Below are 13363 nucleotides of genomic sequence, written 5' to 3' on the forward strand. Positions count from 1 at the left end.
AAATAAATGCCGAAATTGAATTTTTTAGACCGATAGCCAATAAAATGTAGGCAAGTTAGAGCATCCAGACTTCAATTGAAACCTTTCGAAAGTTTCCCACTTAATGCAGATTTAGCGGCGAAATGAAAAATTGATTCTTTGTGTGGAATGGGAATGTAAATGGGGAATGAGGAACGGGAATGGAGAATGATTTGCCGCTCCAGCCCATTCGAGTATTTTAGCATAATGTTTACCACTTTGGCCTGCCTTGCAGCTGTCGCCGGGCACATCATTAGCCGGATCCTCGTCCTCGGCTTGGCCATCGCCAACCACCTCGACGACAACCACAACAACGACAACCACCACTCGTCGGACAACCACACCGGCGAGCACAACAAGGAGAACCACGACAAGCAAGCCCACAAGGCCCTACCAGCGGCCCACCACGGCGATCTCCAGCTCCACTTCGGGCCAGACACCCACCACGACCAGGCCGATCCCCAGCAGTTCCAGCAGCAGCAGCGGAATCGTCACCAGCAGCACCAGCCAACGGCCAACGCAGCCCACGCACCGACCGCCGGTCCTGGCCACCTCCGGCATCGAGACCAACGAGATAACGGACTCCTCCTCCAGCCCCGACTCCGGAGCTCTCGGTCATGTGAAGACCATTTCGGCGGCGCGAAGTGGTAAGTGACAAGCCCCTGCACTCACAAAAATCACACACAGTTCCCATAAATATCTTAAATGATAATTCTGATAAAATACTTAATCGTTTCGGAAATAGTATTCTCTGCCGAACTTCAGAATAGTCTGTTATTTAAAATTCAGTTGCATTATTTTATATCGGGGCAAGCTTAATAATAGTCCCAAACACAACAATAAACGTAGAATTTACTTTGAAGGGCTCTGGTCTAAACCAGAGAAAGTATAAATTTATTTTGACAAATCCTAATGCGTTTTTCCCAGATACGAGTATATATTGGGTATAAACTAACATACTTTGTTAAATTTTCAAATTATAAACGAATTTTATTTAAGTACAGGTAGTTTGATTCGAATTTTTGATAATTGATTAGAAACAAACTTAAATAACATTCGTTTGGTTAATTTATGGTCACTTCGGGTGAAATTCAAGTTAGATTTTTTTGCGGACTCGTAGTTCATTAGACCGATAAAGATTCAATTTGGGAAGTTCGAGATACAGAATCCCAAACCGCGAGACACCACCGAATTGATACGTATGTGCTGGCCTTTCCAAGCAACCAACTGACAATGCAATTTGTTATTGCTGCAATTGCAGAGTGCGGAGTGCCGACGCTGGCGCGTCCAGAGACGCGGATCGTGGGCGGTAAGAGCGCGGCCTTCGGTCGTTGGCCCTGGCAGGTGTCGGTGCGGCGCACCTCCTTCTTCGGATTCTCCAGCACCCACCGCTGCGGTGGCGCTTTGATCAACGAGAACTGGATAGCCACCGCCGGACACTGCGTGGACGAGTGAGTGGATTGGCCCAGGCCGCAGCCCAACTCCCAAACCGGACTAGATCCAGATCCAGATCCAGCTAATCTCTGCCCCTCTTCCATTTGCAGCCTGCTAATCTCGCAAATACGCATCCGCGTGGGCGAGTACGACTTCTCGCATGTGCAGGAACAGCTGCCCTACATAGAGCGCGGGGTGGCCAAGAAGGTGGTGCATCCCAAGTACAGCTTCCTCACGTACGAGTACGACCTGGCGCTGGTCAAGCTGGAGCAGCCGCTCGAATTCGCGCCGCATGTCAGTCCCATTTGCCTGCCCGAGACGGAGAGCCTTCTAATTGGCATGAACGCCACGGTCACCGGCTGGGGTCGCCTCAGCGAGGGCGGCACCCTGCCCTCCGTCCTCCAAGAGGTGAGTGTTACTTCAGTTTGAGCTCCATTTCCAGCTCCAGCGACAATGAGAACCATAACGAATGGAATGCAGGCAAATGAAAATTGGTGTGGGGTAGGATGGGGAAATAGCAATTAGGGATAGTCAGAAACATCATAAGGGATTTCCATGGCTAAGAAAAAGAACATACTCTTTAAACTTAGATACAAATAACTTTACGAGTGATTTAAATATCAATAGTTGAGGGATTTTAAGCCCAAAGTCATTAAATGTATTTAAGGAACTTACCTTCATTATATTTTTAATATTTTTAATATTTTAGCTACTCTATAAATGTTTATTGTTAAAATAAGTACAGAAAACGACTCGGAAAAAGTCTAGTAAAAAGCTATTGAAAATTGTAATCTTCAAAAAATATGTTTCAACCTGTTAATATCCTGTTTTTTTATCAGGCATAACAAATTATTATACAATTTGTAATCCTAATTTTTACCATATACTAAATTTTCTTCTAACAGGTTTCAGTGCCGATTGTGAGTAACGACAATTGCAAGTCGATGTTTATGCGAGCCGGTCGCCAGGAATTTATTCCGGACATATTCCTGTGTGCGGGCTACGAGACGGGAGGCCAGGACTCCTGCCAGGGCGATTCGGGAGGACCTTTGCAGGTGAGATCTGGAATCTAGAAACCCAAATCAAAATATGCTAAGGCACAATCTTGGATATTTCCAGGCCAAGTCGCAGGATGGCCGCTTCTTTTTGGCCGGGATAATCTCCTGGGGCATTGGCTGTGCCGAGGCCAATCTGCCCGGAGTCTGTACGCGCATCTCCAAGTTTACGCCCTGGATATTGGAGCATGTCAGATGATGATCAGCCCGGAAATAATGGCGATTATGATAATGGCAGCTCGACTTTTGTTATTGTTTTAATTTATCAGTTGTATCTTTAAGTCTTGTGTGATTTATCTTAAAGGAATGTTAAGCGTAGTTAGCTTCAATTTAACAATTTTAACAGCATTGACCTTGACTTGGCCTTGTGGGCCGCTGCCACGCCCCTGTCCGCACTCACACACACGCACTCACCCACACACAGTCAACGCCCACTAAGTTAGTCTAGCGAAAATGTTAGCGCCGTAAGTTGTCTAACACGGAAAAAGATGGAATTTCAAAGGGATTATCTATTTGTACATAGCCGAAGGGATCGGGGGATGGGGAAGGGGGGTATGGAGAGTCATTTGCATGTCCACAAGTTGTTGGTATTTTAGTGTAGTAATATTTAACAATTAACTAAATCTATATTTATTGTAAACAAATGCATGCAGACATCTGAACGTTGTTTGTATCTTGCCCAAAGAACAAGTTTATCTATAGCGATGCGAAAGCTCGAGAGCAATAAAAGATTACTGAAAATATAGTCTACTAATAAATAACGAAGCCCTCGGTGAAGTGGTCCAGTCGAGATACCCATCTCCATAAGAGCCGATTTCCTCCACAGCAATTGTAGGCCCGGAGGGCCCAACGGATGGCCAAAACCATTCACACAATTTGCAGTCATCGCCATGTTCGGCTGCAGGCCATTGAAGATGATTGGCACAATCGATTTGCACGTGGGGAGATGGGAGACATCCGCAGTCGCCACTTTCCTCCGGATTTCACTTTTCAACAGCTCACTGGCGTGACATTTGACTTGACACCAACACCTCTGGTCAGCCAAACAATTAATCACTCGAAGATTCATGTGAGAGCGGGTTCTGGCCACGGCCCACACACATACAAAAGCCAAGATATACCGGGTTTTCACTTTTGCGACGCGAGGCCAATTTATTTCTGGCAACAATAATAGAGATAACTACTTCCAGCTTGATCACATAATCGGAAAGAATCCAAGCTCCATTCAACTTAAATCGATGCACACTTCACGGCCGGATGGGGTGGTGGTTCAAGAGTTCGCTTAGGAGCAGGACACCTCTTACTTCTTCTTGGGGAAGATCAGATCTTTGGCCTCCTCGTACAGGTCGCCGGCCAAATACTTGAGGTCCTCTAGCGATGTGGGGAACTTCTGGATGGGCTCGATGGGCACCTCCTCGCCGGGCTTGACGCCCTTGATGAAGTTGTAGGCCACAGCGAAGATCTTGCGGCCCTCGTACAGCACTACGCGGCAGTTCTCCTCCGCCTGACGGGGGTAGCAGAGGGAGGCCACCGCCCCCGCTCCGATGCCGGTGTACACCACCTTCTTGATGAAGCCGCCGCGAGCGGCGAAGATGAATCCGGCCAGACCGCCCACCACAATGGCTCCACTGCGGTGCAGCGAGTTTTGGGGCTCATTGAGGAGGTCGATGGTGTGCCGCGTGTGTGCCTTGGCCGTGTCCACGTAATGGCCCACAATGCCGGCCTGGTCGGCAACAGCTTTGTATCCGGACTGGACCTCTTCGCGGACAAATCGGACTCCGGCCTCCAAATTCTTGTGCAGCACCGAATCTTGTGGAGTATGCCGCTCCGGCTTGGGTCTTTGGGAGAGTAAGAATTAGTGGACGATATTATCCTGAACCAAAACACTCACTCTGTCTTGCGCAAGCTGCCGTAGATGGGCAGTTCGCTGGGCCGGCACACCAGGCTGCAGTCGGCCGCGCTGGATGCAGGTTTTTGGGTCTCGGGAGCCGCTTTCACGGCCACCGCAGCCATGATACCCATCGTCGCCGTCGTGCGCAGCATCTCGAAGGGGTCAGCGCTGGATGAAGTGCCTCGCTGGGTCGATCGAAGTGTGTGTACACACGTAATTTAGTCAACTGTTAGGTAAAATTGCTTGTGTTTTACATCAGTTGTTAGGCATTGCGTAATTTGTCAAGGCACGATACGACTGAATGACGTATGAAGCGGAATGACGGCAGCGGGTGATTCGTGCAACAGATGTTCGCAGCGGTCACGTGTGGCTGGTCAGCTGCCGATATATCGGAATTTCGTAAATCAAACAAGTAAAATTTTAATTAAATATAACTTGTACATTATAAAAACACGCGAAATAAAAAAAATTAACATTTTAAAAGAAATGCATAATTCATAAATAAAATTCCGTTTAGTTCTAGTTTTCACAAATAATATAAAAGTTATTAAAATCGTTTATTTACCTAGCAAGCAAGGCCGAAAACTAAAAAAAATTAAACTATTTACATGGAACTTGTTACTGTCAAATATTTCAATTTCTAGAAAGGCCATCTTTATATTTGTACATTAATTTAGCACATCGATATATCGCATAGCGATTATCGCAGAATGGAACTGGTTCGTCTTGTGGCGTTTTCCGCGTTCCTGCCGCTGGTCTCACCAGTCACAAGACGCGAATTTTTGTTCGCCTTGCAATAAAAACAAAAATAAACCAACTTAAGCCCACTGATACGAGGACCAGTAATCTTCAATGAAATCACTATTATTAGATAAACTGCCATCGACCACCTGCAAGCGCGCGCCCAGCGGATCACCCCCATCCGCCAACGCACACCACCACCACACCTGTGTGTCGGCCGCCCACCCATTTTGGTCGTCGGTCCGTTAATGTTATCAGTTCAGCAGCAGAGGCAGCAACATCGAGTGGGCGCGCACAAAAGGCCACCCACCGCTCAAGGACGAATCGTAGGCAAAGGTAGTGCTCGCAAGGCTAACTTGTCTTATAAATAAATGAAGGGCCAAGTTACAGGCAATGTTTATTGACTTTTAACGCAGATTCAATCCGCTGCAGTTGCTGCAGAAGCAAGGCAGCGACGTAACCAAGAAACGTGCTTTGAATACCAAAACTATTTATTCGGACCATGCCAATGCCACGAACGTCGATCGGCTGACAGGATTTTGTGGCGAGTGAACAACAAAACCACACTTATTCATTGTGAGCAATAGAAAGTCTAGTCATTAGTTCATATGGATGCTACCGCAAGTTCAAAGTTTAGGTGAGTAACCAGTTATATTTTGCATTTTCACTCATTTTTAATAATTTCACTATCTAACCGCACTTGGTTAGCGATGTGGATGAGTATGGCTTCAAGCGTGGCGACCACTTCGACTATAACAACTACTCCAAGTTCATGGATGGCTATTTGAAAACGCTGACGCGACGGCGCATGAAATGGGAGGCTATTCTTCAGCAGAACACCGATCTCACCCAGGTGGACGCCAAGCTGAAGCGGTACATACGAAAAGGCATACCTGGTCCGTACCGTCCCGACGTCTGGATGAAAATATCTGGCGCCGCCGCCGCCCAGCGACGCTCCCCGGATCTCTTTCGCAAACTGCTTCGTACTGAGCCCTTCGACAAGGAAATCAGCGATTCCATATCAATCGATCTACCTCGAACCTTCCCCGACAATATTCACTTCGACACGAAGAAGCAACGCCTATACAACATCCTCATCGCCTACGCCCACCACAACCGGGATGTGGGCTACTGCCAGGGCCTCAACTACATAGCTGGCCTGCTTCTGATCGTCACCGACGACGAGGAGAAGTCCTTTTGGCTGCTTAAGCATATCGTGGAGAACATCGTGCCGCAGTACCACTCACATAACATGGCCAATCTGCTTAGGGATCTGGCTGTGTTCCGGGAGTTGGTAATCCGGCGGATTCCCGCTGTGAACCGGCATGTGGATAACTTGGGTAAGTTTACAAAATTTGATTTAAGGCAATGTGGGGTTATTTAACGTTACTAAATCATTTATAAATCCGCAAAACTGTAGGACTACCCTATCCGGTGATCGCCAGCAAATGGTTCATCTGCATCTTTGCCGAGGTGCTGCCCGTGGAGACGGTGCTGCGTATCTGGGACTGCGTCTTCTCTGAGGGCTATAAGATCGTTTTCCGTGCTGCCCTGGCCATGTTCGTCACCCACAAGAACGAAATCCTGGCCTGCGACGACATAGCCGCCTTGGCCAACTTATTCCGGGACATCATGATCCAGGACAGCATTGTGACGGACTGTCATGGCTTTGTGGATGCCATGTTCAGAATGCGCCTAAAGCGAAGCGAGCTGGAGAGCCTCCGCAAGGTAGCCGTGCTCAATCCGGCCTAAAAAGACCGAAAGAATGAGGGCTTTATGACCAACGGATCAAACAATAGCAACAAAACCAAAAACAAATTGGAGAAGCAATCGAAAAATTCAATTATTAGAAGCGTAGTTCACCCGTGTCATTGTTTTTATGTCCATGATTGTGAGTGTGCATTATGTAATCGTTTCTATATAGTACGTACCTATATGTGCGCGCATTTGTATTACCATTATAGCCCAATTGTAGTTAAGAGCAAAATAATTCGTGTATTAGCCAACGAAATCAAATCGAGTTACCAAAGCGAAATTTAAAATGGAACAGAAAAGAACAGATTAGTTTAACTGAATGTGTACCTACCTTTTGTAGTAGAAGTAGTAGCCAAAAGTTTATAGTTAATATCTTCCGCATGTAGACTATATAGAGCATAAACATACATATATATATATGCCTAACCAACAGCAGCGCATTTAGCCCACGGTTCACCCAACAACAAACCATTTTTGTTCTAAGTTATCTTGTTAATCAAAGAAGTATTTATTTTTGAGTATATGTACTTTGACAGGAAGCTATGTAAATGTCTACTAATAGTTAAAAATTGTATTTACTTTTATATATATAAATGCTTTTAAAGTTGTTACATAGTTGACTACCTGTAAAACGTGTGTTAGCCGCAACCGATTTGTCTCGAATCGGTTGCCCAATACTCAATACTATTTACAAAAGATTTATCCTGAAATATGATTTGAGGAATTGATTTGTAAATGCATTATCCCGTCAGTCATTGAACCCAAAACCTATTTCCTTACGTGGAAGAGGGCTTCAATGGCTAATGGGTTTTGTATTTGTTGCAGCCGGCATGCTTTTTAAATAAATCACTATTGCTAACTGTTAGTTACTGTAGAAATATATACAGCCTTAAACTTAATTGGGGGATCTATACCATAAAGGGAAGACTTTGGTATTTTAGGTTAGGATCTACAGTTTAAGTGGTAAGTGCTTTTAGCAGTCGAAAGGCTAAGCCTGTAATTTTCAGATCATATTTATGGCATTCCACAGTGAGCCCCGCAAAGTGGCTCCGAGGATAAAGCCAACGATGTCAGCAGTGTTCGCCTACCCGGATGAACCCCCAGGTTCTCCCAGTTGATCCAGGAAAGACGAGCGGTTAAATCTGCAAAGCAAACAGTTTATTGACCATTGATATTCCGAAGAACTCCTCTACTCACCACTCGTATTCCAATTGGCCCGATCCGCTTTGATCTCACCGCGCAGACACTTCTCCACATAGGTCAAAGGATCATAGTCAGTTTGGAGCACTTCTCGGAGCAGGGATATATAAGCAATGGCCAGGCGCAGAGTGTCGATCTTGCTCAGACGTTTTTCGTACGGAAAGGTGGGCACATGGACCCTTAGCTCATCGAAGGCCGAATTGATACTACTGCAAAGCGCAAGGAAAATTCGAAAAAAAGAAAAGCTCGTTAGTTACAAAATCCAAATTATTCTTCGGGGTTTAGGAAGTTGTAAAATGGAAAAGACCATTTGGTGTACCCAGTTGGGGCGGACCTCTGGATGCGTTTCCTTTCCCGCACATTGGCCGCCTGTCGCTGCATTTTGTAGCTTGACGCCGCTGTGGCCCCCACGGATCCGTACCCAGGATTGGGACCAACTGCTCCGCCTGGAGTGGCTGATCCTCCGTTGGCGCCTCCGCCGCTGCTGCTTGCACTGGGACTGTTGCACATCAAAGGTGCTCCACCCCCAGAATTGTGCACCCCCATGGGATTGGTTGAGGAGTCCAGGAGGTTATCTGGTAATATTAAATTGTAATGATGTAGATTTAATGGAAAATATATATCCTTTTCTTTATACCTCCGCCGTGCTGCATATAATGCTGTTGGATGTGGCGCAGATTATTCGAGCTGAGTCGCAGCCCGGTGTTGCCACCTCCTGACCCTCCGCCCCCTCCCCCGGTGGCGCTACCGCCCTGATGTTGACCCGCATAAATGCAGGAAGGCAGATCATTAATCAGATCGTCGTCAAAGTTGTGAAAGGGTAAATGACTAAAGGGAGGATTAATAATGGTGTTATAATGAAAGCAAAACGTTGTTTTAAATAAATTAATTTTAATCTAAAACGAATATTAATAAATTCTAATTAATCTTAGACTTTTGCAAATCATTTTAAATTGTAGTCACCTAATGGGAAATTCATGTCTCTGATATGTACTTTGTCTTACAAAATGAATTTAGCATACGTTTATTTATTTAAAAAATTTAAAAATTAATATTTACAATTAGTTTTTTATTCAAAAACTCATTGTTACTTATTTTTTACTCACTGCAGTGAGTCAAGTTACCGTCGGCACATACAAAACTCAATCAAATTTTAGGGCGTGGCCGCACTTCTGTATAATGATGATATTAGCTTCTTATGTTTATATTAATTTTAATTAATATAATGTTTTACAATTATATAATCAATGTTGTTCGAACATTTAACACTAATAAAATTGAGTTCCAAATGTTTAGATCAAGGAAACAGTGTTACGCATGTCGCATTTTAATCTCCGAATTATTAAATATATAATATATTATTTAAAGTAATATGCAGAACCACCGTACCTTATGGGTGGCGAGGAGGATGAGTCTGGCAATTGGTTTCGCGACATTTTTTTCAATTCTTTTCACTAAAGATTACTATTCTGTATTTTTAAATGTTAACTATTTCTGATTTTCCCGACACCTTCACGCACTTCCGTTGTCCAATAAGTTAAAAACTTTAATGAGTCCATCTCCCGGGAATTGCGAGCCTTTTATAGTGCCACGGATCCAATTGGAAATGCCACAACTCTGGCCAGGACCTCAACAACCCCTAAGTGTCCTTGCAGCCAGTCGCCTTGCGCCCTCAACTCGATGGGCGGAGCTTGCCAAGTACAGGGTGTTTGCCCAAGTGAAAGCACGGATGCTGTGGGAAATTCGTTGGACTTATTCGCCTCTGACTGTCCTTCGATTGCTGTTAGTAGATCTGGACTTGGAGTTAATTATGATAATCGATGTGTCGGGTTACTTAGATATGGAGCCTAATATTGAGATAAAATAAATGCTCGGAATAACCAATCTAAAAAGATGTAAGTGGCCTTGAGTCATCTTTATTTATTTTAATTTCCAATAAATTTAGTTATTTAATAAGCATTTTGTTGTATTTTTTTAAGATTATAAAGTAAACTTAACTTCAATTTAAATAACGAATTTCCAGTTATAAATGCACATCTTTCATTATATATAATCTTATATATCCTTGCTAATTGGAGGGTATCTTTAAGTCTCCCTTACTGAGAAATCACAATTTCAGCCACTCCCCTTCAGTTTTTGCTTCTGCTCCAGAATTCTCTTTGAGCTTCCTTCACCTGTTTTTGACATTCTGCCATTATATTTCGCACAGCAGGAAGCCGCCATGTTTGTGTCCACCACTTTGGTGATGTGGGAGTACAAAAGTAATATTCGAAAGATGGGGGACCTGCCAAGCCCTACCCCAGATAACCCTATCGTACCCTTCTTAAAGGTTATTTTAATTTTTGCAGACATATGGCTGTCTAGGCTCTCAATGAAATCCGGTCGCGAAGTCTGCCAGTAATGGGAGTACGATATAGGGGTCCAGGGACCTGTTGATCTGACTTTGCTGGAGTTTTATTCCCACGGGATGACAACAATGCAGAACCAGGGCAATTAGATCCAAGGCAGATAGAGCTGGTCACTACATTTTACGGATCATTTAACCTAACCAAAACCAGAAACGGGATCAGGAACCACTCGAAGCCGCGGTCTCTGTCAACAGACGTCACGGGGCAATTGTTGAAATTGAATTATGTTTATTTGATGTTTTGGTTTGCTCTCAAATTAGCTACGTCAGCCACGTCAGGGCGGAGAAGTCCCCGCCCATCCAGGCGACCAGGTCACGTGCCCTAACCCGAGGCGCGAAAATCCCGAGCAGTCCGATCCCGAGAACAAAGAGCCGGCAATATGTCAGGGCGGATGCGCAAACCTTTTCATTACCAGACAAATTTGCTTGTATCACGCGTCGGCGCACACTTCGCACACCCCTCGCACCCAGTACTCCATGGTCTGATGACAGTAATCAGGTTTGATGGAGGGTAAGTGCCCGAATCCAGCGCAGAATTCGAGTCCAAACCGATTGAGCGGCAGATAGGAATGTGGTGCCGCGAACAAAGCTGACATCCTTAAGTGAAATCTTGTTACCAACCAATGTAAACACGATTGTTAATTTAACTTTTGCAATTGCCGCAGGAAAACCGCCCTATTGACTGGTACTTCCTGCATAGCCTCACCCTAATCCTAACCCTTACCCAGTGAGGTGGACTTGTCATCGCACCACAATTAAATTATCGCATTTCAAAACGAGTGCACCGAAAGAAGTGTAAGTCGCGGACTGTGGGAAAACCAAAAATAAATAAAATAAATATCCAAAGTCCATTTGATTTGCATATAAGAGTATTACTGGAGAAGTCCATTGTAACCCTAAAGTGAGGTGGCTAATTGAGTTGGAAACTTTGTGGGAATATGCTAAAATAGGTTGTCTACCTTGATTCTCAGGCTCACTTAAATAAGAAAGACAAATTCCATTTGCCTTTTGATGATGATCTGAAATTGTATTTCTGTTTATAAACATAAGCACCGAAAAACAAATGAATCTTTAAATCTTATCTTTAACTAATTTAGAACTATCTGAATCCACCCACTATAATCAAAGCAACTTTGTACTTTGAAATCTGATTACAAATTGTTTATTTTCGAGTTGATTAAAACATTTATACTGCTGACGTAGTAATTAATGGAGGCAGATTTGCCAATCGTTAAAATCAAGATGCAATCGTAATCAATGTTGGCACTCCCTCAGCTGAAAGCCTTTATATTGCAAAGATTTTTTTGCGAAAAACCCAAGATTATCTGAGATCAGTCAGTTGGCATAATTGAATCAAATGGTTCTCACACACTGGATAGCTACAGAAAACAGATTGATAGTGTCAAGGAGCTGCAAACGCAGCCATCAACCGCAGGCCACCCCAGTTGGAGTGGCTGACAGGACGCAGGACCCTTGTCTGGTACATATCGATTAGCGCTTTGCATCCAAACCAGAGCAAATCCATTCTGTGAATCTCTGTAGCGGCACACGACCTAAGCAAAGCAGCGAGCACTTTTCCGCAGGGATAATCCCATTCCACCCTTCGTCCTTCGACCGCAATTCACTGCGGCTGCTTCAAACTGTCTCGACGCAATTGTCTGCGAAATTGTTTGTTTATTCGGATGTTGTTTAATGCGTGCTAAGTCCCTGCCATTTCATGTACTCCGATTCGCCGTGCCACAGTATCCTGGGAAAAGCAAACATCCTTGGCGCCAGCGGTTGAGGTGAGTTTCAACTTGAAAACTGAAAGCTTTTTATGGAGCTTAAAACGGAAAATTGGTTGGAAAATTGTCTTCTGCGTTTTCTCTGAAGCTTTCCATGCAGGGGTTATTCCTGTGCTTTTTGGGGCAAATACTCGGCTCATGGCACGCAATATGAACTAGAAAGTTTAAGTGTCTAAATATTGGTTACCGTACAAATGCATCAGAGAACTGCAAAAATTCAATTCCGCATTGATTTAATTCAACACAACCAAACTTATTCAAAAATTTAATAATAAAAGCCCATAACTTTTCTTACAGACATCCGATGTTAAATTGGGATGCTTCTAAATGATCGTGGCTTCATTCTCTTAAAATCTGGGTTTAAATCTTGGTTTTTATTTTTGGGCGGATTTTTCGTCATTTTTAATGATGTTACCCCTTTCCAAATTGTCGGAAAATGGCTTTGCAGAAAAGTGACCAAAAACCTGCACTTCTGAGCCCATAACTTTTGTTACCGACATCCGATTTCAAAGTGGCATATTTCAAAATGATTGTGGTTGAATTCTCTAAAAAACTATATACTCAGTTTGATTTGTAATTTTGGGTCAATTTTTCATCATTTTTATAGTTTCGAATTTTGGAAAAATGACTTTGCAAAGTGTCCAAAAACTGCACTTCTAAGCCCATAACTTTTGTTATCGACATCCGATTTCAAAGTGGCATACTTCAAAATGATTGTGGTTGAATTCTCTAAAATACTGTATACTCAGTTTGATTTATAATTTTATGTCGATTTTTCATCATTTTCTATACCCCTTTTCGAATTTTGGAAAAAAGGCTTTGCAGAAATGTGTCTAAAAACTGCACTTCTAAGCCCATAACTTTTGTTACCGACATCCGATTTCAAAGTGGCATACTTCAAAATGATTCTGGTTGAATTCTCTAAAAAACTATATACTCAGTTTTATTTGTAATTTTAAGTCGATTTTTCATCATTTTTATAGTGTTACCCCTTTTCGAATTTTGGAAAAATGGCTTTGCAGAAAAGTGGCCAAAAACTGCACTTCCAAGCCCATAACTTTTCTTATAGCCATCAGAT

At 43.7% G+C, this 13363-nt stretch overlaps 4 protein-coding genes across 6 annotated transcripts in view; 2 read left to right on the forward strand and 2 right to left on the reverse strand.

The window, feature by feature from the left end:
- LOC108052081 (serine proteinase stubble) overlaps window positions 1–3252 on the forward strand; it is a 41499-nt gene extending 38247 nt beyond the window's left edge. Inside the window, 5 exon segments of the mRNA XM_044458535.1 lie at window positions 254–665; window positions 1280–1469; window positions 1563–1860; window positions 2358–2507; window positions 2572–3252. Of these exon segments, the coding sequence (XP_044314470.1) occupies window positions 254–665; window positions 1280–1469; window positions 1563–1860; window positions 2358–2507; window positions 2572–2706 (1185 nt within the window). The 3' untranslated portion in view covers window positions 2707–3252.
- Window positions 3253–3625: 373 nt separating this feature from the next.
- LOC108052083 (MICOS complex subunit MIC27) lies at window positions 3626–4706 on the reverse strand. The gene is made up of 2 exons (XM_017134406.2): window positions 4399–4706; window positions 3626–4345 (listed from the first exon to the last, which is right to left on the reverse strand). The coding sequence occupies exons 1-2, from the start codon at window positions 4548–4550 to the stop codon at window positions 3808–3810; spliced, it is 690 nt and encodes a 229-aa protein (XP_016989895.1). The 5' UTR covers window positions 4551–4706; the 3' UTR covers window positions 3626–3807.
- A 427-nt stretch (window positions 4707–5133) lies between these two features.
- On the forward strand, window positions 5134–7776 carry LOC108052084 (growth hormone-regulated TBC protein 1-A). Its single transcript, XM_017134407.2, has 4 exons — window positions 5134–5475; window positions 5556–5776; window positions 5848–6479; window positions 6560–7776. Exons 2-4 carry the CDS (start codon window positions 5748–5750, stop codon window positions 6889–6891), a joined length of 993 nt encoding a protein of 330 aa, XP_016989896.1. The 5' UTR covers window positions 5134–5475; window positions 5556–5747; the 3' UTR covers window positions 6892–7776.
- Window positions 7777–7885: 109 nt separating this feature from the next.
- Window positions 7886–9652, reverse strand: LOC108052085 (twist-related protein 1). 3 transcript variants are annotated; one of them, XM_017134411.2, is made up of 5 exons: window positions 9484–9652; window positions 8732–8922; window positions 8429–8669; window positions 8092–8303; window positions 7886–8036 (listed from the first exon to the last, which is right to left on the reverse strand). In XM_017134411.2, exons 1-5 carry the CDS (start codon window positions 9528–9530, stop codon window positions 7909–7911), a joined length of 819 nt encoding a protein of 272 aa, XP_016989900.1. In that variant the 5' UTR covers window positions 9531–9652; the 3' UTR covers window positions 7886–7908. The 3 variants fall into 3 exon arrangements, with proteins under 3 accessions (XP_016989900.1, XP_016989899.1, XP_016989897.1); XM_017134410.2 differs by having other exon boundaries at window positions 8414–8669; XM_017134408.2 differs by having other exon boundaries at window positions 8402–8669.
- Between the last annotated feature and the right edge of the window lie 3711 nt (window positions 9653–13363).

The sequence above is a fragment of the Drosophila rhopaloa genome, unplaced genomic scaffold, assembly GCF_018152115.1.
Source record: "Drosophila rhopaloa isolate 14029-0021.01 unplaced genomic scaffold, ASM1815211v1 contig_167, whole genome shotgun sequence".
NCBI classification, from domain to species: domain Eukaryota; kingdom Metazoa; phylum Arthropoda; class Insecta; order Diptera; family Drosophilidae; genus Drosophila; species Drosophila rhopaloa.